The 26,393-nt window shown below is 46.3% G+C and overlaps 1 protein-coding gene across 3 annotated transcripts in view; it reads right to left on the reverse strand.

Annotated features, from left to right (window-relative positions):
• Positions 1 to 26,393, reverse strand: part of dpy19l1l (dpy-19-like 1, like (H. sapiens)) — a 105,469-nt gene that overhangs the window by 16,323 nt on the left and 62,753 nt on the right. For 2 of the 3 annotated variants that reach the window (XM_072466855.1, XM_072466857.1), the window contains 3 exons: positions 20,789 to 20,887; positions 6,737 to 6,792; positions 1,866 to 1,890 (listed from right to left, as the gene is read on the reverse strand). In XM_072466855.1, coding sequence (XP_072322956.1) covers positions 1,866 to 1,890; positions 6,737 to 6,792; positions 20,789 to 20,887 — 180 coding nt within the window. The remainder of the gene's footprint in view (positions 1 to 1,865; positions 1,891 to 6,736; positions 6,793 to 20,788; positions 20,888 to 26,393) is intronic. The other variant, XM_072466856.1, reaches the window with a different exon arrangement.

The raw sequence follows: 26,393 nt of genomic DNA on the forward strand, positions 1-26,393 counted from the left end.
GTGCTTTCCACCGTGAAGACTGATGCAAAGTATTTGTTCAACTCCTCTGCCATTTCCTGTTTCCCCATTATTATTTCCCCAGTCTCATTCTCCAAAGGGCCCATGTTCATTTTGGCCTCTCTCTTCCTGGTTATATATTTAAAGCTCTTATGGCCTGTTATTATATTACTTGCTAGTTTACCCTCATGGTTTATCTTCTCCCCCCTTTAATTTTTTTTGGTCACCTTTTGTTCCTTTTTAAAACTTTCCCAATCCTCTGGTTTACCACTAATTTTTGCCATATTCTATGTTTTTTCTTTCAGTTTAATACTATCCTTCACTTCCTTGGTTAACCAAGGTTGATTTGTCGCCTTTTTAGAATCCTTCATCCTCACTGGGGTACATCTTTGTTGTGAGTCATGAACTATTTTCAGAAACATCAGCCATTGGTGATCAACTATCTTTCCGGCTAAACTCCTTCCCCAGTCCACGCCAGCCAACTCTGCCCTCATTCCATTATAATTACCTTTATTTAAGTGTTGCACACTTGTTTCTGATCCAAGTTTCTCTCACAAATTAAATGCTAAACTCTATCCGGTTATGATCACTGTTTCTTAGGGGGCCTTTTATCCTGAGATTGTTCATTAAACCTGCCTCATTATACACTACCAAACCCAAAATAGTCTGATCCCTAGATGGATTCATAACAACTGTCCTGAATACATTCCATAAATTCTTCCTCACGGCTACCTCTGTCAATTTGATTTTCCCAATCCACATGAATATTAAAGTCACCCATGATTAAAGACCTTCGTTTATCTATTTATTTTAATTAAGGGGCAATGTAGCATGGCCAATCCACCTACCTTGCACATTTTTTGAGTTATAGGGGTGAGACCTATGCAGGCAGACAAGTGGAGAATATGGAAACTTCACACGGAGAGTGACCCGGGGCTGGGATCGAACCCGGGTTCTCAGCGCCGTGAGGCAGCAGTGCTAACCACTGCGCCACATGCCACCCTTTACATGACTTTATTATCTCCTGATTTATCCTGCGAGGGATTGATAACGTGCGCTGCTGAATCCCTGCTGCGATTTGCTGTGCTTTGGTGGGAGGCATTCATGAGGCCAACACAGGACCTCAGTCTTGATTTCAGCGGGCATAAAATTAGCCAACTGGATTTCTCGAGTTGGCCCAGGAACACCTCTAAATCCTTAAATGTGTTCCGAGTGCTGGCAACAGAGGTAGGGAAGTGCAGCAGAAGATGCACCCATCATCCCAACAAATCACAACTTACGTCAGAGGTAAATTGAGACAGAAATCCATTTCCACTAGGTTTCAAATCCCAGCCTTCGATGGATGGGAGGGAGGATCTGTCCATTTTATACATTCCAAGCACTCACAAATTGTGGGTCCTAAATAAATAAGACAATTTACCACAAAATCTTCACAATGCAGGAGACTGTCTGCATTGGATTGTTGTCTGACACGGAGATCTGGGAATTCCTCAGTATTGAATTCATCTATTCATAGTTATGGACAATAATACTAATACTAATCGCTTATTGTCACAAGTAGGCTTCAATGAAGTTACTGTGAAAAGCCTCTAGTCGCCACATTCCGGTGCCTGTTTGGGGAGGCTGGTATGGGAATTGAACCCACGTTGCTGGCCTTGTTCTGCATTACAAGCCAGCTGTTTAGCCCACTGTGCTAAACCAGCCCCAATAATCGATCAATAGGATTGGTGCTGATTAAAGTGAACATTAAAGTTGTTCTCGGACACTAAAATAATGAAGGACAATGAGCAGAGAATCAATTTTCCAATGCACTCAAAGTAATGTTTTTTTCATAAAATTTGATCATAAAGTGTAACAAGTTGTTTTACCTCGCCACGGGTTGGGCACTTCTTTCTAAAAGGAAAAGAGAAAATACACATTTTATTCACTAATTGACACTTTATTTTTTTAAACTGTAGACAGACACACGACGACTGTGTCCAAGGGGGCTTCAACAGGCAGTTTCTCCCTGATCAAGTTTCTTAATGTACTTGAGGGAAAGATACAGATCATGAAGCTCCTTAGGGATTGGGCACACTCCCAGGGTTTGTGGGGGGGCGCTGGGTGATGGAGAAGGAGGGGTAAAGATGACAAGGGAGGGAAAATCAAACTGGACCCATAAAGCTCGGCTCTCCACCCCTGCAATGTGGGCGGGGTAGAATTTAGCTGGGGTCAGTGGGCAGAGATGTTCCTGGGGGCTGGTTTAGCTCAGTGGTGGAGGGGGTTTTAGCTAAGTGGGCTTGATAGCTGGGATGTGATGCAGAGCAAGACCAGCAGCGCGGGTTCAATTCGGTTACCAGCTGAGAATTCTCCCTCTGTGTACCCGAACAGGAGTGTGGCGACTAGGGGTGTTTCACAGTAACTTCATTGCAGTGTTAATTAAAGCCTACTTGTGACAATAAAGGTTATTTGTTTCTTGATTTTATGTTCCATGGTCATATTCTCACTTTGGTTATAAAGCAAGCGGCGCCCATGGAGGAGGCTCTACCTCCAGAATTCCAGCTGCCTACACTTCCCAATAGTCTGATCAGCTGGCAACAGAGAGCTGTCTGGAGGGGCTCAAAGTGGTGAACTGACTTGGGCCTCGGCAACTCAAAACTGTTAGCAGCACATAGAACAAATCCCAGATGGATTTGTTAAGAGAAAGATTAACAAGTATAGTAGGTAGCAGAGTGGTTATTTTACTTAACGAGTAGCAGGTCAAAGGTTAGGAATCCTACAGTGAGTAACTCACCTCCTGACCACCCCCCTGCCCCACCCCTCGCCCCCCGTCCCACGTGCCCTGCCCCCACCCCCCCCCCATCCTGTGCGCCCGCACCCCGCCCCCCACCCTGTGCGCCCCGCCACCCTGTGCCCCCCTCCCCCGCCTCGCACCCCCCTCCCCGCACCCCCACTGTGGGTGAAAACGTTTTTCCTCACATCCCTCTAAACTTCCTGCCCCTCACCTTAAATCTCTGCCCCCTGGTCATTGATCCCTCCAACAAGGGGAAAAGATTCTTCCTGTCTACTCTGTGTGGCCCCCCCCCCCCACATAATTTTATACATCTCAATCCTGTCCCCTGCTCAGTCTCCTCTGCGCCAAGGAAAACAGCCCCAGTCTATCCAATCTCCCTTCATAACGGAAACTCTCCAGCCCAGCACCATCCGGGTAAATCTGCTCTGCACCCTTTCCAGTGGCTATCACATCCCTCCGACAATGTGGATTCCAGAACTGCACACAATACTCTAGCTGTGACCTAACCAACGTTTTATACAGTTCTAGCATAACCTCCCTGCTCTTAAACTCTACGCCTCGGCTAATAAAGGCAAGTATACCATATGCCACTGCATCCACCTGCTCTTCTACCTTAAGGGACGGGTGTACATGCTAACCAAGGTCCCTCTGATCCTCGGGGCTTCCCAGGGTCCTGCCATTTATCCTGTATTCCCTTTGCTTTTTTGTCCTGCCCAAGTGCATCACCGCACACTTACCCAGATTGAATTCCATTTGCCACTGATCAGCCCATCTGACCAGCCCGTCTATATCCTCCTGTAATCGAAGGCTATCCTCACTATTTACACCACCAAATGTTGTATCATCCACAAACCTAACGATCAACCCTCCGACATTCAAGTCTAAATCATTTATATAAACCACAAACAACAGTCAGTAAAATACCCCATCACCCTCTGATTCCTGCCACTCAGCCAATTCTGGATCCAATTTGCAAAGTTTCCTTGGATCCCATGGGCTCTTATCTTACAACATAGAACATAACAGCGCAGTACAGGCCGTTCGGCCCTCGATGTTGCGCCGACCTGTGAAACCACTCTAAAGCCCATCGACACTATTCCCTTATCGTCCATATGTCTATCCAATGACCATTTGAATGTCCTTAGTGTTGGCGAGTCCACTACTGTTGCAGGCAGGGCATTCCACGCCCTTACTACTCTGAGTAAAGAACCTACCTCTGACATCTGTCTTATATCTATCTCCCCTCAATTTAAAGCTATGTCCCCTCGTGCTCGACATCACCATCCGAGGAAAAAGGCTTTCACTTTCCACCCTATCTAATCCTCTGATCATCTTGTGTGCCTCAATTAAGTCACCTCTTAACCTTCTTCTCTCTAACGAAAACAGCCTCAAGTCCCTCAGCCTTTCCTCATAAGATCTTCCCTCCATACCAGGCAACATTCTGGTAAATCTCCTCTACACCCTTTCCAATGCTTCCACATCCTTCCTATAATGCGGTGACCAGAATTGCACGCAGTACTCCAAATGCGGCCGCACCAGAGTTTTGTACAGCTGCAACATGACCTCATGGCTCCGAAACTCAATCCCTCTACCAATAAAAGCTAACACACCGTACGCCTTCTTAACAACCCTCTCAACCTGGGTGGCAACTTTCAGGGATCTATGTACATGGACACCGAGATCGCTCTGCTCATCCACACTACCAAGAATCTTACCATTAGCCCAGTATTCGGTCTTCCTGTTATTCCTTCCAAAATGAATCACCTCACACTTTTCTGCATTAAACTCCATTTGCAACCTCTCAGCCCAGCTCTGCAGCTTATCTATGCCCCTCTGTAACTTGTAACATCCTTCCGCACTGTCCACAATTCCACCGACTTTAGTGTCATCTACAAATTTACTCACCCATCCTTCTACGCCCTCCTCCAGGTCATTTATAAAAATGACAAACAGCAGTGGCCCCAAAACAGATCCTTGTGGTACACCACTAGTAACTGGACTCCAGTCTGAACATTTCCCATCAACCACCACCCTTTGTCTTCTTCCAGCTAGCCAATTTCTGATCCAAACTGCTAAATCACCCTGAATCCCATGCCTCTGTATTTTCTGCAATAGCCTACCGTGGGGAACCTTATCAAACGCTTTACTGAAATCCATATACACCACATGAACTGCTTTACCCTCATCCACCTGCTTGGTCACCTTCTCAAATAACTCATTAAGTTTTGTGAGGCACGACCTACCCTTCACAAAACAGTGTTGACTATCTCTAATCAAATTATTCCTTTCTAGATGATTATACATCCTAACTCTTATAAACCTTTCCAAGACTTTGCCCACAACAGAAGTAAGGCTCACTGGTCTATAGTTACCAGGGTTGTCTCTACTCCCCTTCTTGAACAAAGGGACAACATTTGCTATCCTCCAGTCTTCTGGCACTATTCCTGTAGATAAAGATGACTTAAAGATCAAAGCCAAAGGCTCAGCAATCTCCTCAGTAGCTTCCCAGAGAATCCTAGGATAAATCCCATCCGGCCCAGGGGACTTATCTATTTTCACACTTTCCAGAATTGCTAACACCTCCTCCTTATGAACCTCAAGCCCTTCTAGTCTAGTAGCCTGTATCTCAGTATTCTCCTCGACAACATTGTCTTTTTCCTGTGTGAATACTGATGAAAAATATGCATTTAGCATCTCTCCTATCTCCTCGGACTCCACGCACAACTTCCCACTACTGTCCTTGACTGGCCCTACTCTTTCCCTAGGTCATTCTTTTATTCCTGACATATCTATAGAAAGCTTTAGGGTTATCCTTGATCCTACCTGCCAAAGGCTTCTCATGTCCCCTCCTGACTCTTCTTAGCTCTCTCTTTAGGTCCTTCCTAGCTAACTTGTAACTCTCGAGCGCCCTAACTGAACCTTCACGTCTCATCTTTACATAAGCCTCCTTCTTCCTCTTGACAAGTGTTTCAACTGCTTTAGTAAACCACGGTTCCCTCGCTCGACCACTTCTTCCCTGCCTGACAGGTACATACTTATCAAGGACACGCAGTAGCTGTTCCTTGAACAAGCTCCACATTTCCATTGTGCCCATCCCCTGCAGTTTTCCTCTCCATCCGATGCATCCTAAGTCTTGCCTCATCGCATCATAATTGCCTTTCCCCCAGATATAACTCTTGCCCTGCGGTATATATACCTATCCCTTTCCATCACTGAAGTAAACGTAATCGAATTGTGGTCACTATCACCAAAGTGCTCACCTACCTCCAAATCTAACACCTGTCCTGATTCATTACCCAGTACCAAATCCAATATGGCTTCACCTCTCGTTGGCCTATCTACATACTGTGTCAATAAACCCTCCTGCACACATTGGACAAAAACGGACCCATCTAAAGTACTCAAACTATAGCATTTCCAGTCAATATTTGGAAAGTTAAAGTCCCCCATAATAACTACCCTGTTACTTTCGCTCTTATCCAGAATCATCTTTGCAATCCTTTCCTCTACATCTCTGGAACTTTTCCAAGGCCTATAGAAAACCCCTAACAGGCGCTATCAGTCTCCCATGTGGAACCTTATCAAAAGCCTTGCTGTTGTCTAAGTAGACGACGTCAAATACATTGCCCTCATTTACACACCTGGTCAGATCTTCGAAAAATCAAGTTGGTCAGACGTGACCTTCCCAGAACAAACCCATGCTGACTTTTTGTGATTAATCCCGGCCTCTCCAAAAGCAGATTAATTCGGGGTCTCAGATTTGTTACCAATAGTTTCCCCACCACTGAACTTTGACTGACTGGCCTGTAGTTTCCTGGATTTTCCTCTCCCTTCCTTCCCAAGGATTGTTTGCTCTGTTATACCCAAATGACGATCGGAAGTTTATAGGATTACTGTTTTCACCTTTGTATAATTTCACTTATCCCTCATTTTAAATGTTCTGTGGCAAGAGCTCTGGACACTTACTCATCTATGCCTTCTGGAATGTCTCCTTTTAAGAAACAGAGCAGCTCCTTCAAAGTCTGTAAGTAAATAATAATATACGATTAACATTTTCAGTAGTTCAGGAAAGATTTTATTCAAAATAACATTAAAAAATTATACATTACATGATTACGAAAACACAATTAAGACAGATCAGCAATTATGTGTTTGCCAAACTTCAATATTCAATGGAAGGGGGAAACTTAGATTGAAGGCCATTGAACTAACACTGCTGCACATCAGTTCACATATCCTTGGGGTGAAAGTTACCAAGGGGGTGTGGGAAGGAGGCATTCCAGTGCAATTGCTGGGGTGCGTCAAAATGTCTGCCACTGCCCCAGACTTGATGGGTACTGGACAGCCTTCTTCGAAGCAATGTCCAAAGTGGTGGGGGTGAGGATGGAGCAGTGCCCGAAAGTGGCGGTCTTCAGGGTATCAGACCAGCCAGATCTCTTCATGGGGAGTGCGGACACCTTTGCCTCCCTGATCGCCTGACGTAGAATCCTGTTCGGCTGGCGGTCAGCAGCACCACCTAAAGCTGCAGACTGGCTGTCCGACCTATCGGAATTTCTTCAAGTGGAGAAAATCAAATTCGGCATCCGAGGGTCGGAAGAAGGCTTCCTCAAAACATGGGAGTCATTCACCCAACTGCTCCGGGACCTGTTTGTGGCCAACACACAAACAAACAAATAAACAAGTAGCTAAGAGCCAGGGGATAGTAGTCGGGACATGATAGAAGAAAGGGAGGGGGGGGGGGGGGGGGGGTGGAAGAGGAGGAGGAGCAGGAGGGAGTAGCAGAGAAGGGGGGGGGGGGGGGGGGGAGAAAGGAGGAGGAGGAGGAGGAGGAGGAGAACAGCAGAGGGGAGCCAGAGGGGAGGAAAGCAGAGGGAACACAATCTGGGGGGAGAGCGCAGGAAACAACAATGACCACAGCAAGGTGAAAGAGGAAGAACAGAAAGGTGGAGCGACAGACGGCCAAAGCGGAGGCAAACGGACAAAAAGAAAAACAAAAAGGAACAACCAAGAGATTCAAGTTACATCAGAGGCACCACCCAGGTGCCCCTTCCACCTGGTTTTGTTTTGCTTGTTTTATATTTAAAAAAAGAGGGGGGGTGGAAAAAGAGAAAGCCCCCCACCTCTTGAAATGAAAAAATTGAAATGAAAATCACTTATTGTCACAAGTAGGCTTCAAATGAAGTTACTGTGAAAAGCCCCTAGTCGCCACATTCCGGCGCCTGTTCGGGGAGGCTGGTGCGGGAATTGAACCGTGCTGCTGGCCTGCCTTGGTCTGCTTTCAAAGCCAGCGATTTAGCCCTGTGCTAAACCAGCCCCCTTACTGCTACGTGTTCTGAAAGTTTTCTTTGTTTTTTAATATATATATGTATATATACACGTCCTGTTTTTTTTTTGTTTCTCGGTGTGTACGTTTGCAAGTATATCATGTAAAAACCCAATAAAAACATTTTTTCAAATAAAACCTCTGCTACTGACCCCAAACGTCACGTTTTACGCTCAACAAACTAAGTTAGATTCTGGGGTCAGGCAAATTCTCGGTCTGGAGTGTTTTGCCATCTCTCAGGCCGCTAGCCTTGCAAGTAACAGGTGGCCATCCCTTTAGTAGCGTGGGGCCCACAGCATCCAGACACAAACCAATATACCACTGATATTACATCATCAACTTCCTGAAAGTACCGTGAATGTTCCACTCCCATATTTAGCACTCTGACCCCAGCACATTTCTTTCCTTTAAAAAAACATTTTATTGAGGCATTCTATATATATCACACAGATCAAACACAACCATAAAAAAGCATACAGGAATACCTATAATCAAAACAAATAAATATCGACACCCAACTGTCCCGCCCCCCACACCAACCTCCTTTTTTTAACCTCCGCACCGCCACCACTGCTGACATCTTAACTATTTTCAAAGAAGTCGATGAGCAGCTGCCATCTCCGGGGAAGCCCCTCCACAGACCCTCTCATGGTGAACTTTATCTTCTCCGGTCTGTGGAACTCTGCCAGGTCCCTCACCCACACACCCCCGGTTTGGGGGCCCCGGGTCCCTCCATTCCAATAAGATCCGTCTCCGGGCTACCAGGGCAGCAAAGGCCAAGGCATCGGCCTCTCGCCCCCTGGACCCCCGGGTCTTCTGACATTCCAAAGATAGTCACTTCTGAGCTCGGGACCACCTTCACCCCGAAGACCTCTGACACAACATCGGCGATCCCCCGCCAGAATCCCCCAAGCTTCAGACAGGCCCAAGACATGTGGACATGATTCGCGGGCCCAACCACGCACCGCCCACACCCATCCTCCACCCCTTCAAAGAACCTGCTCATCCGGGCCACAGTCATGTGTACCCTGTGAACCACTTTAAACTGAATAAGGCGAAGCCTAGCACACAACAAGGATGCATTCACCCTCCTCAAAGCCTCCTCCCACAGCCCAGCCTCCATCTCCCTCCCAACTCTTCCTCCACTTACGCTTCACTACCCAAATCAGGGCTCCCGCCCAGACAACCAACTCCTTATAAATTTCCAAAACTCTACCCTCACCTACCTCTGTTTTTGACACCATCTTGCTCTGCCGCCCCTGGGGCAGCAGGTGGGGGAAGATCCTGCTTCCTGACAAAATCCCTCACCTGGAAATACTGGAACCCATTACCAGTGGGCAGCTCAAATTACCCCAACAAGCTCGTAAAGCTGCCTCCAATGAATAGATCCCAAACCTCTCAATCCCCACCCATTGACACCCCTGAAACCCCCCCCCCCGGCGCAAACTTATGATTCCCACAACCCATCCAAACAATGCCTCATTCCCTCAACCCCGGCCAGGGGTTCCGACTCATTCAATCTCTTATAAAAGTCCCCGAACACCCCATAATAATCTTTATTAGTCACAAGCAGGCTTACATTAACACTGCATTGAAGCTACTGTGAAACGCCCCCTAGTCGCCATATTTCAGTGCTTGTTCGGGTATACAGAGGGAGAATTCAGAATGTCCAATTCACCTAACAGCACGTCTTTCGGGACTTGTGGGAGGAAACCGGAGGAAACCCACGCAGACACAGGGAGAACGTGCAGACTCCACACAGTGACCCAAGCCGGGAATCGAACCAGAGACCCTGGTGCTGTGAAGCTACAGTGTTAACCACTGTACTACCGTGCTGCCCATTCACCCCCCCACTGGGTCCAAGACCGCATTCCCCCTCCTATCCTTCACTGTCTCGATCTCCATCGCCACCTCATGCTTCCTCAATTGATGTGCCAGCATCTTACTCGCCTTTTCCCCGTATTCATAGACCGCCACCCTAGCCCTCCTCAACTGCCCTACCACCTCACCCGTGGATATCAGTCCAAACTCCATCTGAAGTTTCTGTTGCTCCCTCAACAACCCCGCTTCCAGGACCTCTGAATATCTCCTATTCATCTGCAGAATCTCATCCACTAACCACGCCATCTCCGCCCGCTCCATCTTGTCTCGGTGCATCCGTATTGAAATAAAGTCCCCCTCACCACTGCCTTGTGTGCCTCCCATAGCGTGGCGGCCGAAACCTCAACCGTGTCATTCAGCTCCACATATCCTCAAAAAGCAGCCCTCATCCGCTCACAAACTTCCTCATCTGCCAACAGTCCCACATCAAGCCACCACTGCTGGCACTGCCCCTGCCCCCCGCCCCTACCTCCACTGCGGACACCCCCCCTCTGATTCACCTGCAAGTCCACCCAATGCAGCCCGTGGTCCAAAACCACAGTCGCAGAGTACTGTGAGCCGACCACCTCCGCCAACAAAGTCCTGACAATCACAAAATAGTCGATCCGGGCATATACCCAATGTACATGGGAGAAAATTATCAGCAAGTGCGAGTCCAGGGTCTTCCCCAGCACCCACCTCAAACTCTACATCATCCCAGTTTGGGACGTAAACATTCACCAACACCACCGGTATCCTTTCCAATTTCCCACTCACCATAACGAACCTACCCCCGGAGTCTGCCACTATGCTCCCCACCTCAAATGCTACCCGTTTATTAATCAAGACCGCCAGCCCCCTTGTCTTAATATCTAATCCTGAATGAAAGACCTGACCTACCCACCTTTTCCTTAGCCTGGTTTGATCCCCAATCTTCTGGTGCGTTTCCTGCAGGAATGTCACATCCGCCCTTAAGCTTCTCAAATGCACAAACACGTGGGACCTCTTGACCGGCCCATTCAACCATCTCACTTTCCATGTGATTAGCTTGGCCGGGGGACTCCCCATTTCCCCCCACCCCCCTCCCCGGCCAATCAACCATAGCCCCTCTTGGGCCAGCCTCCAGTATGTGTCCCGCACCGCACCAGGCCCACCTTCGGATGCCCACCTTCATCAACCCCCCCCTCATACCATAGTTAAAAAGCCCCTCCCATGTCAGCAGTTGCCCCCCCACAGAGCAACAATCCCAACCTCCATCAACACATTAACCACCTGCTCACCCTCCACTGTGCTTCCGTGAACTAGCCCGCCCAGCCAGCCTGGCAGCTCACGGCATCTAGCATCCTCCCCCCCACCCCACCTGCTCAAACACTATCAACAATCCAAGACAGAAAGAGAAAACACAACCCCCACAGAAGAACAAAGGACAATAGCCCCCAGAGAAAAAAAGAGCCCAATGCACTCACCCACGACCCGCCCCCCACCAAAAAAAAAAGCCCCAGGGGAAAAACAACGAGAGAAAAGGGCACGACCTACCTGGACAGGGAGAACCAACCTCCCCAAACACCTCCTCCAAAGTTCAATGTCCTCCATCTCCTGCCAGCCCATTGTCTCTCACAAACCCCATCACTTCCTCCGGTGTCCCAAAATAATATTCCCGGCCATTGTAGGTCACCCAGAGGCCAGGTACAGCATCCCAAATTTCACCCCCTTTTTAAAGAGGGCAGTCTTCACTCTGTTAAAGCCCGCTCTCCTCTTGGCCAGCTCCGCACCCAGGTCCTGATATACTCGAAGTCTGTTACTCTCCCAGGTACATCGTTTCGTCTGCCTGGCCCATCTCAGGATCTGTTGCTTATCAAAGGAACCGGTGCAACCGTACCACCATCGCCCTCGACAGCTCGTTACCCTTCGGATTCCTCATCAGCGTCCTGTGCGGCCGGTCCACCTCCAGGGGCCGTTGGAAGAACCCCTCCCCCAGCAACATCTCCAGCATTTTGGCTACCTACGAGCCAGCGTCCGCTCCCTCAATGCCATCTGGCAGCCCCAAGATCCTCAGGTTCTGTCTCCGGGAGCGGTTTTTCAGATATTCCACCTTCTCCTGAAGCCGCTTCTGGGTATCTCGCATTACCCCCATCTCGGCCACCAATGAAGCAAGCTGCTCCTCATGCTCCCCCACCGTCTCCTCCACCGTCTGGATCGCCTGGCTCTGAGTCTCCAACCTCAGATCCACGCGGTCGATGCCCACCTTAAGCCGGCCCACTGTCTTCACCAGGTCATCCAGAGATTCCTTCCTCTGCTGGGTGAACTTCTCATTCAAGAACTCCACCAGCTGCTCCATAGACCATTGAGAAGGAAAGGGCCGACTCCTTGCCCTCCGCCATCTTTCCCTGTGTTGCTGGAAAAGTTTCTGGCTACGACAGTTCCTTTCGCTCAAAACCACTTCTGGTCCACGAATCCATCCACCGGTGGAATAAGTTCTTCCTCCACCACTCCTGCACCTTTTTCCATCAAAACATTCACCCATTAATCAGGGGAAAGGCCCCAAAACACCATCACAAGCGGGAGCTGCCAATTGTGTGACCACTCACACCATGGCTGCCACCAGAAGTCGCTGACCCCAGCACATTTCAATAGTTATTCGCCAACCCTGTCACTCATTGATGAAAACCATCAAATCAATTTTAAATTTAAACGTTGCTATCGATCAGTTCAGAATTCACAGAACTGTAGAATTATAGCTTAGAACGAGAGCCTTCTGATCACTGTATTGGTGCTCGGTTTTCATGTGGAGCTACCTACTGAATCTCATTTCCCTGCTTCCTCCCCGCACACACTTCACTTTTGAGCACATTTGCAATCCCATTTGAAATGATAGTATAATCTCTCCTTCGACAGTCTAGTAAATATTCCATGCCACTGGAACAGTAAGATGGAGCCCTGGCTAATGCCCTGAAGACACAGGTTCAAACCCCTCCAGGGCAGCAACAAAAAAATAATCTACTCAGGTCCCATCAAGGAATAAAGAAAAAATTCCTTGATGAGGATGGGAACAGCACGCTTGTGTGGGAGGGGACCGGCACAGGGGGGAGCGTGGCATTGTTGGAGGGTCAGTACTGAGGGATAAACATTCGTTGGAGGTACTATTTGTCAGGTGAAGTGATAAAATGGGTTCCCCACCTTCCCTCTCGAGTGCACTTTAAAATTCTTCAACACCATTCAAACAGCATGGGGCAGGGAGTTCTGCCGGCCAACATTTCACCACCAATACTGATTATCCATTGATATTTCAGGGAGCTTGTTGTGCAGAAATTTACTGTTATGTTTCTGTAATTCCAACAGCAGTTTTGATGTACATAATGCACACGCTGAGGTGGAGAAAGATGCTACTGAAATGCCATTTTTTCTGAAGTATCATTGTGCAAAAGAATTATTCTATCTCTTTTCTCTAGTGATAGCCTTTAGTTTATGTTCAATCCATGGCTTACTAACCTGTGGAAATAACCTTTCACTGCTACCTGCTCAGAATTTTTAAATCTATGAGACTGTCTCTAACCTTCTCCAATAAAAATTGATTCACATTTATGTCTTTCTTCACAGCTGGTCGGAGAGGCTGTAATACTCTGTCCAAGTGCTGACTCCACACAATTCTGCAAGTATAGAACATAGAACATAGAACAATACAGCGCAGTACAGGCCCTTCGGCCCACGATGTTGCACCGAAACAAAAGCCATCTAACCTACACTATGCCATTATCATCCATATGTTTATCCAATAAACTTTTAAATGCCCTCAATGTTGGCGAGTTCACTACTGTAGCAGGTAGGGCATTCCACGGCCTCACTACTCTTTGCATAAAGAACCTACCTCTGACCTCTGTCCTATATCTATTACCCCTCAGTTTAAAGTTATGTCCCCTCGTGCCAGCCATATCCATCCGCGGGAGAAGGCTCTCACTGTCCACCCTATCCAACCCCCTGATCATTTTGTATGCCTCTATTAAGTCTCCTCTTAACCTTCTTCTCTCCAACGAAAACAACCTCAAGTCCATCAGCCTTTCCTCATAAGATTTTCCCTCCATACCAGGCAACATCCTGGTAAATCTCCTCTGCACCCGCTCCAAAGCCTCCACGTCCTTCCTATAATGCGGTGACCAGAACTGTACGCAATACTCCAAATGCGGCCGTACCAGAGTTCTGTACAGCTGCAACATGACCTCCCGACTCTGGAACTCAATCCCTCTACCAATAAAGGCCAACACTCCATAGGCCTTCTTCACAACCCTATCAACCTGGGTGGCAACTTTCAGGGATCTATGTACATGGACACCTAGATCCCTCTGCTCATCCACACTTTCAAGAACTTTACCATTAGCCAAATATTACGCATTCCTGTTATTCCTTCCAAAGTGAATCACCTCACACTTCTCTACATTAAACTCCATTTGCCACCTCTCAGCCCAGCTCTGCATCTCATCTATATCCCTCTGTAACCTGCTACATCCTTCCACACTATCGACAACACCACCGACTTTAGTATCGTCTGCAAATTTACTCACCCACCCTTCTGCGCCTTCCTCTAGGTCATTGATAAAAATGACAAACAGCAACGGCCCCAGAACAGATCCTTGTGGTACTCCACTTGTGACTGTACTCCATTCTGAACATTTCCCATCAACCACCACCCTCTGTCTTCTTTCAGCTAGCCAATTTCTGATCCACATCTCTAAATCACCCTCAATCCCCAGCCTCCGTATTTTTTGCAATAGCCTACCGTGGGGAACTTTATCAAACGCTTTGCTGAAATCCATATACACCACATCAACTGCTCTACCCTCGTCTACCTGTTCAGTCACCTTCTCAAAGAACTCAATAAGGTTTGTGGGGCATGACCTACCCTTCACAAAGCCATGCTGACAATCCCTGATCATATTATTCCTATCTAGACGATTATAAATCTTGTCTCTTATAATCCCTCCAAGACTTTACCCACTACAGACGTGAGGCTCACCGGTCTATAGTTGCCGGGGTTGTCTCTGCTCCCCTTTTTGAACAAAGGGACCACATTTGCTGTCCTCCAGTCCTCTGGCACTATTCCTGTAGCCAATGATGACATAAAAATCAAAGCCAAAGGTCCAGCAATCTCTTCCCTGGCCTCCCAGAGAATCCTAGGATAAATCCCATCAGGCCCCGGGGAATCTATTTTCAGCCTGTCCAGAATTGCCAACACCTCTTCCCTACGTACCTCAATGCCATCTATTCTATTAGCCTGGGGCTCAGCATTCTCCTCCACAACATTATCTTTTTCCTGAGTGAATACTGACGAAAAATATTCATTTAGTATCTCACCTATCTCTTCAGACTCCACACACAATTTCCCATCCCTGTCCTTGACTGGTCCTACTCTTTCCCTAGTCATTCGCTTATTCCTGACATACCTATAGAAAGCTTTTGGGTTTTCCTTGATCCTTCCTGCCAAATACTTCTCATGTCCCCTCCTTGCTCGTCTTAGCTCTCTCTTTAGATCCTTCCTCGCTACCTTGTAACTATCCATCGCCCCAACCGAAACTTCACACTTCATCTTCACATAGGCCTCCTTCTTCCTCTTAACAAGAGATTCCACTTTCTTGGTAAACCACGGTTCCCTTGCTCGACGCCTTCCTCCCTGTCTGACCGGTACATACTTATCAAGAACACGCAGTAGCTGATCCTTGAACAAGCCCCACTTATCCAGTGTGCCCAACATTTGCTGCCTACTTCTCCACCTTATCCCCCCCCAAGTCACGTCTAATGGCATCATAATTGCCCTTCCCCCAGCTATAACTCTTGCCCTGCGGTGTATACTTATCCCTTTCCATCATTAACGTAAACGTCACCGAATTGTGGTCACTGTCCCCAAAGTGCTCTCCTACCTCCAAATCCAACACCTGGCCTGGTTCATTACCCAAAACCAAATCCAACGTGGCCTCGCCTCTTGTTGGCCTGTCAACATATTGTTTCATGAAACCCTCCTGCACACACTGTACAAAAAACGACCCATCTATTGTACTCGAACTATATCTTTTCCAGTCAATATTTGGAAAGTTAAAGTCTCCCATAATAACTACCCTGTTACTTTTGCTCTTATCCAGAATCATCTTCGCCATCCTTTCCTCTACATCCCTAGAACTATTAGGAGGCCTATAAAAAACTCCCAACAGGGTGACCTCTCCTTTCCTGTTTCTAACTTCAGCCCATACTACCTCGGAAGATGAGTCCCCATCTAGCATCCTCTCCGCCACCATAATACTGCTCTTGACTAGCAGCGCCACACCTCCCCCTCTTTTGCCTCCTTCTCTGAGCTTACTAAAACACCTAAACCCCGGAACCTGCAACATCCATTCCTGTCCCTGCTCTATCCATGTCTCCGAAATGGCCACAACATCGAAGTCCCAGGTACCAACCCATGCTGCCAGTTCCCCTACCTTGTTTCATATACTCCTGGCATTGAAGTAGACACACTTCAAACCACCTACCTGAACACTGGCCCCCTCCTGCGACGTCAAATCTGTGCTCCTGACCTCTATACTCTCATTCTCCCTTACCCTAAAACTACAATCCAGGTTCCCATGCCCCTGCTGCATTAGTATGGCCTAAGTATTGTCATGTGCAAACACATCACTTCAACTTGTGATGATGAATTAAACCCAGAATTCTTGTGGCTCTTTCTAAATCAATACCTCCACCCCAGGTCTCACTGTCCCTGCATTCTACACTAAAGGTCGAAATACTTAAGTGTGCACAGTAGCTCATTGATTTTCCCCAAATGTACTATCTTACTATTTCTGTTTTCACCACTGCAACTCAGCCATATCCCCCCACAGATTGCCATGCTCTCCCCCAATTTGCCATCCCTGCTTAGTCTGCACCATCAGCAAACTCCAGTATCATTCCCCATTGCCTATATCCAAATCATTTATATAAAACCCATTCCCTTTTACTTTATGTATTAACTCTCAGATGGTACATTATTAAATCTTGAGCAGTCCATATGTCTAATCGCACATTAACTGTCCTTTACAAATCTACAGTACTGTTTCTGTTTAGTTCACACCCCCTAGCTGCTGCCTAACTTCGGAGGAGACTGTTCCTTCAATACTTTGCACCCAGAGAATGTTTATTTCCCAGACACTCTGTTCAGGAAGGACAGAGACCTGCGCCACTCCAGATGCAGGATTATCAGAGCTTCAAATAGTCTGCACCCATTGCAGGTAACCTGTCCGAAAAGCTGTTTTGGCAGTAACTGGGAGGGGAAATAATGGACACACGTGACAACGAGCCTACGAGACAGGTACACTTTCAACTGTGCTGTTCATTCTATGGGAAAGAGTTATGAGCTTTGCCAAACAAAAAACAAGATGAGAATCTGGGCTCTTTGTTGCTTCAACTGACTGTTTATAGAACATAGAAAATACAGCACAGAACAGGCCCTTCGGCCCACGATATTGTGCCGAACCTTTGTCCTAGATTAATCATAGATTATCATTGAATTTACAGTGCAGAAGGAGGCCATTCGGCCCATTGAGTCTGCACCGGCTCTTGGAAAGAGCACACTACCCATAGTCAACACCTCCACCCAACACTAAGGGCAATTTTGGACACCAAGGGCAATTTATCATGGCCAATCCACCTAACCTGCACATCTTTGGACTGTGGGAGGAAACCGGAGCACCCGGAGGAAACCCACGCAGACACGGGGAGGACGTGCAGACTCCGCACAGACAATGACCCAAGCCGGAATCGAACCTGGGACCCTGGAGCTGTGAAGCAATTGTGCTATCCACAATGCTACCGTGCTGCCCTTAAGAACAAATAAATCTACACTATATCATTTTACCGTAATCCATGTACCTATCCAATAGCTGCTTGAAGGTCCCTAATGTTTCCGACTCAACTACTTCCACAGGCAGTGCATTCCATGCCCCCACTACTCTCTGGGTAAAGAACCTACCTCTGACATCCCCACTATATCTTCCACCATTCACCTTAAATTTATATCCCCTTGTAATGGTGTGTTCCACCCGGGGAAAAAGTCTCTGACTGTCTACTCTATCTATTCCCCTGATCATCTTATAAACCTCTATCAAGTCGCCCCTCATCCTTCTCCGTTCTAATGAGAAAAGGCCTAGCACCCTCAACCTTTCCTCGTAAGACCTACTCTCCATTCCAGGCAACATCCTGGTAAATCTCCTTTGCACCTTCAAAGCTTCCACATCCTTCCTAAAATGAGGCGACCAGAACTGTTCACAGTACTCCAAATGTGGCCGTACCAAAGTTTTGTACAGCTGCATCATCACCTCTCGGCTCTTAAATTCAATCCCTCTGCTAATGAACGCTAGCACACCATAGGCCTTCTTTACAGCTCTATCCACTTGAGTGGCAACTTTCAAAGATGTATGAACATAGACCCCAAGATCTCTCTGCTCCTCCACATTGCCAAGAACTCTACCGTTAACCCTGTATTCCGCATTCATATTTGTCCTTCCAAAATGGACCTCACACTTTTCAGGGTTAAGCTCCATCTGCCACTTCTCAGCCCAGCTCTGCATCCTAGCTATGTCTCTTTGCAAATTCAGCACTCCCTCAGTCACCAAACTCTCACTAAAGCGCTCAAATGCACCAAATTCAGCATTCAGTGCAAACAAAGTCTGCACTGTAGGGGATCACTTTTATACTGTGAATCTAGCCTCTGAAAACTGGCCTAATCCAATTAACTAATTAACAAGCTCCAGCTGCAAGTGCCTACAAGTAGAAGCTTTGTTTAAAGCAGATTGAAAATTCACCTTCTTCTAAACCAAACAGCAACTTTTAAGTTAATTAACTAAATGAAAGAAAGACTAGACTTTAGATAAAAATGAAACCTTATACTCCCTCAGTCACCAAACTCTCACTATAGCACTCAAATCCACCAAATTTAGCACTCAGTGCAAAATTTGTACAGAGAAAACACATTTGATCTTTACTAGCATATTTCTTTTTTAAAAAATCAGTCCCACAGTCCAACGATGTGCAGTTAGGTGGAATGGCCATTCTAAATTGGCCCTTAGCGTCCCAAAAAAATGCGTAGATTAGGTTAAGGGGTTACTGGGATAGGGCGAGGGAATGAGTGAGCTTGGTTGGAGTGCTCTTTCAGAGGGCCGGTTCACACTCAATGGGCCGAATGGCCTCCTTCTGCACTGTAGGGATTTCTCTTCTTAGTAACTTCCGAATTTTTATTCGCATTTGTTTACCCAATTATAAAAACTCATTTTTTCTATTCACAAACTGGGAATACAATATCCTTTTGATTCAGTCAATCATGTGTTTTTGGATGTGTGTTCCGGAGTTGGTCGAGCAGTTCCAACACAGCTGCAACACTAGCATCTACCCAACAATGTGGAAAACTGCCGAGATATACCAGTGTACAAAAAACAGGACCAATCCAATTCAACCAGTTACTGCCCCATCAATCTATTCTCAATCTGACGTTTAAAATTATTGGATCAAAATATTTTTCCCCAGAGTGATCAGAGCTATGTACAGGATACCCGAGGCAGGTCTGGTTCTTAATAATAATAATAATAATAATCTTTATTATTGTCACAAGTAGGCTTACATTAACACGGCAATGAAGTTACTGTGAAAATCCCCTAGTCGCCACATTCCGGCACCTGTTTGGCTACACAGAGGGAAAATTCAGAATGTCCAATTCACTTAACAGCACATCTTTCAGAACTTGTGGGAGGAAACCGGAGCACCCGGAGGAAACCCATGCAGACACGGGGAGAACGTGCAGACTTTGCACAGACAGTGACCCAAGCCGGGAATCGAACCTGGGGCGCTGGCGCTGTGAAACAACTGTGCTAACCACTGTTACGGTTCTTTAGTCTTTCAGGAAGACAGTCGACAGACTTTGGAATAATAAGTCATCACAAAATGCAGAAGATGGAATTAAATAATTTCGGATCATGATTAATGGCAAGGATCCTCCTGGGATTTGCCTATTCGCCCACGGGGCATCGGAAAAAGAGGTTTTAACGGTGATGGCTGAACTAGCTATGGACTTCTGCTTGTCAGCTCCCCTGGAGAAACAGGAGGCAGAGACAGCAGGAGTACGAGGGAGGAATCAGCAGCTGGTGCGCATGGATAGACCTGGCTTAACAGAAGGTAGGAAGTGCCTATTAGCATGATGTAAATGAAATAAAAACAGAGAGGGGAAGGGAGAGAGAGGGGGAGGGAGAGAGGGGGAGAGAGAGGGAGAGGGAAAGAAAAACAGGTCAATAATCATCAGCACTACAATGTGACAATCTATCAGATGCAACTGACCTGCTGAATATTTCCAGTATTTTCTATTTCTATTTCAGATTTCCAACATCTGCAATATGTTGCTTATGATCCAAGTGAATATCAGGACAGGATTCAGGGGCTGAATGGCCTACTGCTATTCTGATGAAGTCAGTTGCAACTTTATGTCCAACCTTTCAGGAAACTGAGTTACATTATAGTGTGCGCTTTTGATGCATTCTCTGTCGTAAACCTCATTGATTATCTACGTTACATACCATCAGTAGATCAAAAACCGGAATCATAAAATGAGAAAATTGTGATTGCAATTTTAACTCTTTCTAAAGAAACAACTCCCACTACATCAGAACCTGCTAAATAATATCACTCGCATGGATCACTACCCCATCAATGAGTCTACAGAAAAACCCAAGAAATAATTACAAAAAATTAAATGTTCTTACCCCTCTTTATATCAGAAAGTGATGCCCTTGTCCCAACCCAACTGTCACGGAAATAGAACCTGGTCAGTGTACCTCTATTCGAGTTTTGAAGAATCGGTCAGGCAATCTTAGGTGAGTACAATAAACGTCTCGTAGGGTGGAGGGTGAGTACAGAGCTCCCATCCTATCTACCTAAAAGACAATATGTACATCCCTTATGTAGGTACAACTACTTTGAGGTCAAACGTATTCTGTGAACTGAATGTACTAATAATTCAACTTTTAAAAAAAATCAACTTCATAACTTAACAAAATGAAATGTCTAGAAGAGCAACACTGCCTGCTGCAGACAGAGGGAAGCACAAGGCAATTCCTTTAGGGGTAAATTGATGACACTCATCAGCCATGTGCCTCCCCCTTTGAAATGTGTTTCTCTCGGGTTCTGCCAGTTGGTTCACATGGAATTAGAACAGCACAGAGTGAGGCTATTCGAACCATTGTATCGGTATTGAATCTTTCAGAGTTATCAGATTAATCCCACTCCAATTGCTTTCCTCAGCTCATTATTAATTGTTCCCGATCAAATATATATCCAATTCCCCTTTGAAGCTGCTTCCACCATCCTTTCAGTCAGTGAGATCAAGATCACAACAACTTGCTGCATACAAAAGAATGTTTTGTCTCTCCTCTAGCTCTTTTGCCAATAACTGTCAATCTGAATCCTCCAATCCTCCTACCTGAAAACAGTTCCTCCTTATTTATTCATGCAAAACCTTTCCTGCTAGATTTATAATAATAACCTTTGTCACAAGTAGGCTTACATTAACACTGCAGTGAAGTTACTATGAAAAGCCCCTAGTCGCCACATTCCGGCGCCTGTTCAGGTACACAGGGAGAATTCAGAATGTCCAAATTACCTAGCAGCACGCCTTAAGGACTTGTGGGAGGAAACCGGAGCACCCGGAGGAAACCCACGCAGACACAGGGAGCCGTGCAGACTCCGCACAGTGACCCAAGCAGGGAATCGAAGCCGGGATCCTGGCGCTGTGAAGCCACAGTGCTAACCACTGTGCTACCATGCCAGGGAAAACGTACTTAAGTCATTGAAATATGTGCAAAAACGAGAACAACATTTTGCTACACTAAGGGCAGGCAGTGGCGCAGTGGTATTGTCACTGGATCAGTAATCCAGAGCCCCAGAGTCATGCTCTGGGGATCCGGGTTCGAATCCCCCATGGCAGATGGTGAAATTTAAATTCAATAAAAATCTGGAATTAAAGCTCTAATGGTGACCATTGTCGTAAAAACCCATCTGGTTCACTAATGTCCTTAAGGAAAGAAATCTGTCATCCATACCCGGTCTGGCCTACATGCGACTCCAGGCCCCCAGCAATGTGGTTGACTCATGCTTGCCCTCAGAGATGAGCAATAAATGCTGACCCATCCCAAAACTATATTCACAACCGATGGGGAAACAGGGATACGCTAATGGGAACCTATGTGGAGAATGTTTTCATTCAACAAAAAAAAAAAAAAAAAAAAATGGGGAAAACAATACAAGGTAAATACAGACAGTCCTTCTTATTCTTTGCCTGTGGCTCACTATTCATATGGAAATGTACACCGCCATCCCACATGGAAAACATCATGGAAACTGTCACTTGTGGCCTTATCCTGGGCTCACCTTGGTCAGATACTTTCTGCAACACCTATTTTATATAAATAACGTTACAGTTTAGCTGGAGGGGACAACGGTAGTAGCACAAAATACTAAAAACTCCCAAGTTGCATCAGGTGAGGGAACTAAGTACAGGGAAGGGCTCTTTGCACATTGAAGTTGACCTACATTCATTTTTGCAAGAGAACCGCCTTCATAGAGTGATCCAATAATTCTCGGCTAATGCAAGGGTTTGGATTAGTGTCTCCACTGATAGTGGCAGCAGTGGTGTCACAGTTAAAATCAGGAGAAGCCAGAATTCCAAGAGGCTTTCTCTCTGATGATCGGACAAATCACCTTCCGACGGGGACTTCCAGTGAGGTCATGTAAGAGCAAAAAGTGTCTCCCGGGTAGGTCCTTGTTTTTGATCCCTTTTACCCAGTTTTCCGGGGGTTTTGATGACCAAACACCCGTTGTGGGTTTAGAGAACTGTTCCTCGACAGAGTTATGTCGAAAGTGTTGATAAAGAAGCCCAACTCGAAGAAATCTCAGAAGGGTAGCCCGTCGAAGGAAGGTGGAGGAGGGAAGATGGCCACTGCGCCCATTACTTTAGACACATTGGTTGTCGTGATGGAACAGGAGAGGGGAGGTGGAGAGGCTGTTGGGCCTGATGGGGTGGGTTACAATGGGCCTAGCTGTTTGTTTGTGTAATGGGGTGGGGGGGGGGGGGGGGAGGGAAATGGTATCCAAGGTTTTTTCTGTGTCCCACCTTTGGCGGACCTCGGATCCTGGAATTTGGGGAGCAACGTTAAATCAAGGTTCTGATGGCTTATTCGAGGGGCGGGGAGGTGAGAGATCCCTAACAAGGTTGAACACCTGGAACGTGCGGGCTTGAGGCAGGGAAGAAGGAAAAGGTTTTTTTCCCCATTTTGAAAGGTTTGGGAGATGATGTGGTGTTCCTGTAGGAGACTCCCCTGCGGGTGCGGGACCAGATCAGGTTGCGGGAGGGTTGGGTGAGCCAGGTTTTTCATTCCGGGTTCGATAGTCGGTCATAGGGCGGTGGCAATTTTGGTGAGCAGGAGGGTTCATTTCCAGGCGGGGAGGTGGTGGTTACAGGGATACTGGAGGAAGGCAGTGGTGTTAGTGCATGCCCCGAATTGGGACGATGTTAAGTTTATGGAACGGCTGTTGGTTGCCATTCCGGAGTTGGATACGCACCAGCTGATCTTAGGGCAAGATTTTAAACTGTGTTTTGCATCCAAGATTAGATCGCTCCAGTGAGTCTGGGTCCGGTGAGCTTTATCATTCACTTTGCTGGAAAGGATTCTCTCGGTGTAGGATCGGAGGACGGCAGTACCACTGGTATATAGTCAGATCATGAGGGAAGAGAGGGTTTCGGTGGAGGAGGTGGAAGCCAGCTGGGAGGAGGAGCTGGGTCCCATTTTGGAAGGGTTGGTGTGGAATGAATCGCTCCATAGGGTGAATGTTGATGCATCCGACATGAGGTTAAGTTTGATACAATTCAAGGTGGTGTTCAGGGCACATCTCACCAAGGCCAGGATGAGCCGTTTTTCCAAAGGTGTTGAGGATAGGCGAGTGCTGCTCGAGAGGGCCTGCAAACCATGCTCACATGTTCTAGTCCTGTCCCAAATTGGTGGGTTTCTTAATTTTTTCCAATTAAGGGGCAATTTAGCGTGGCCAGTCCACCTACCCTGCACATCTTTGGGTTGTGGGGACGAAACCCATGCAAACACGGGGAGAATGTGCAAACTCCACATGGACAGTGACCCAGAGCCAGGATTGAACCTGGGACCTCGGCGCGTGAGGCAGCAGTGCTAACCACTGCGCCGCAGTGCTGCCCTTTTTGAAATATTTTAAGGATAATTTTGTACTTGACCACCAAAAAGAAATTTTGTAGCAGAACCTCTCTCCCAAAGCTTTGCTCACGCAGGAAACTGCATTTATATCGCACCTTTCACAATCTAGATGCCCCAAAGGACTTTACAACCAATTAAACACTCTTGAAGAGCAGTGATTGTTGTACTGTAGGAAATGTGGCAACCAATTTGCAAAACAACAAGATTGCAAAAATAGTAATGTAAAAATGATTAGATAGTCTGCTTTTAGTCGTATAGATTGAGGGATAAACATTGGACTGGCAATGAACATATTTTGGCAATGGGTCGGACCTATTCTTACAGCATCAAAAACTAATGGGTAGTGTTCACTTGTGCTTATAAAGTATTGTAGGAGTTGTCTGTGAGTCGCCCATTCTGAATACTCAAAGCTAACATCTCTGACTAAAGCTGGATGCTTACATTTACTTCAGAGTCGCTGGAGCGCTCTGGCATCAGGTGATATGTTAAGAAATGATCTGCTCAAACTGTGGAATGCATCTATCAACCCCATTGGTGATCGGGCATTTCCAAACATGGAAAACTCCTCCCAATTCGGAGAATAATGTACATTTTGTACAACATAACTCAAGAGCTATTCCAACACAAACTATGGTCAATAAACCTACTTATATTTTCCATTCTATAAGAAATCTAACTTTTAAAATTGGATTAAATAAGGCAGTGTGAAGAATAAGTCAAAGAAAGATCGTTCAGCGCTAATGATTTGACCATCTCCAAATGCCCCAGGGTGAGGTAACACTGCAGATACTGAACCGTACAGTCAGCAACCCAAAGGCACCAACTTCAGGTATTAACTGTCCATTGTTTCCTCAAATAGGAGCTTATTCATTTGGAGAATGAATCGAATAAAGAAAGTCATCTTTTGGTTCCTCTTATTTTAATTCAACTAAACATGAAGTATAATCCATCATTAATCACTTCCTCTTCCATTTAATACACAAAAGTTTTACAACTATGTTGTTTGGCTGATTGGATTTGTTTTTGACTCTTGTTTCAGTCCACGGTGGGTTTGTGTATTTTGCAGGCACAATTGAGTCGGTGCTAAATGCAGAGCTGAGGACAGACTAGTTACACCATACAGACAATTTCAACTGTTCTTCACTTGGTCTTTTGTGAATTGAGTTTTTTGCTGGTGTAACCTGCTTGGGGCAGCATGGCATCAGGAATAATTACTGACGGGATCAGGAGAGAGCATTGAAGTTCTCCAAATGTTTAAACTACTTCAAGCTTTACTTTGACTTCTTGGAAATTTTGTAGAATTTCAGTTACAATTCCAAGTGTCTTTTTGGCTCCGGAGGTCACACACTCTCTCGGAATGAGACCACTGAGAGTTCATGTCCTGCAGCACTTGATCGAGGCACTTCGGTATAGTACTTATGGAGTTCTGCAATCCCGAAGATGCTGCTTTTCAGACGAGATGTTAAACAAGTCTCCAGCTCCCTGGTCAAAGAGGAGTTGGGGGCTCTCACAATGCCCTGGGCAATAGTGATCCCATCAGAAATTATTACTGTTGCTAAGTTGTTCCAAACAGGCCACATCAGAAAACGGCCATCACAAAAGACAAATTTGAATTCAACTGGTGATTTAGACCTAATGTAAACTATTGTTTGCTGCCCAATTTCGATTCTCTTCATGATTGCTGGGTCCCTGTACACTGTACACCATTCCATTCCCTTTCTAACAGGTCAGGATGCCCTCAGTGACCCAGCCTACAATCTTCCCTTCCTGTGGCGAAACTCTCGGCTTTTGTTCACTGCATCTTTGGACACAGAGCTCAAATTAGTAACTTGATCTGGGTTTGTGGCAATGAACTCTCATCTACAAACAAATAAAATACACTTTGAAAAGTTTCGAGTCACATTGTTAGGTGGCTGCTGTGGAGGGAGAACTTTGTTGAGAAAGACATGCATATTTTACTAACTCACCGAAACGAACAGGAATACATATCAAAGCTAAATTTTCCCACAACATTGGACAATATTTAGAAAGAACTCAAGAATGCACGTGTTCAGAAAGCTTTAGCATTTAATCCACCATTGTAAAAACCAATATTTACAATGTGACTCCGATTCAATAACTAGGATGCCAGTCACAGCCAAGGCAGCAGTGAGGTGCTACAGTC

Source organism: Scyliorhinus torazame, chromosome 11 (assembly GCF_047496885.1).
Source record: "Scyliorhinus torazame isolate Kashiwa2021f chromosome 11, sScyTor2.1, whole genome shotgun sequence".
NCBI classification, from domain to species: Eukaryota; Metazoa; Chordata; class Chondrichthyes; order Carcharhiniformes; family Scyliorhinidae; genus Scyliorhinus; species Scyliorhinus torazame.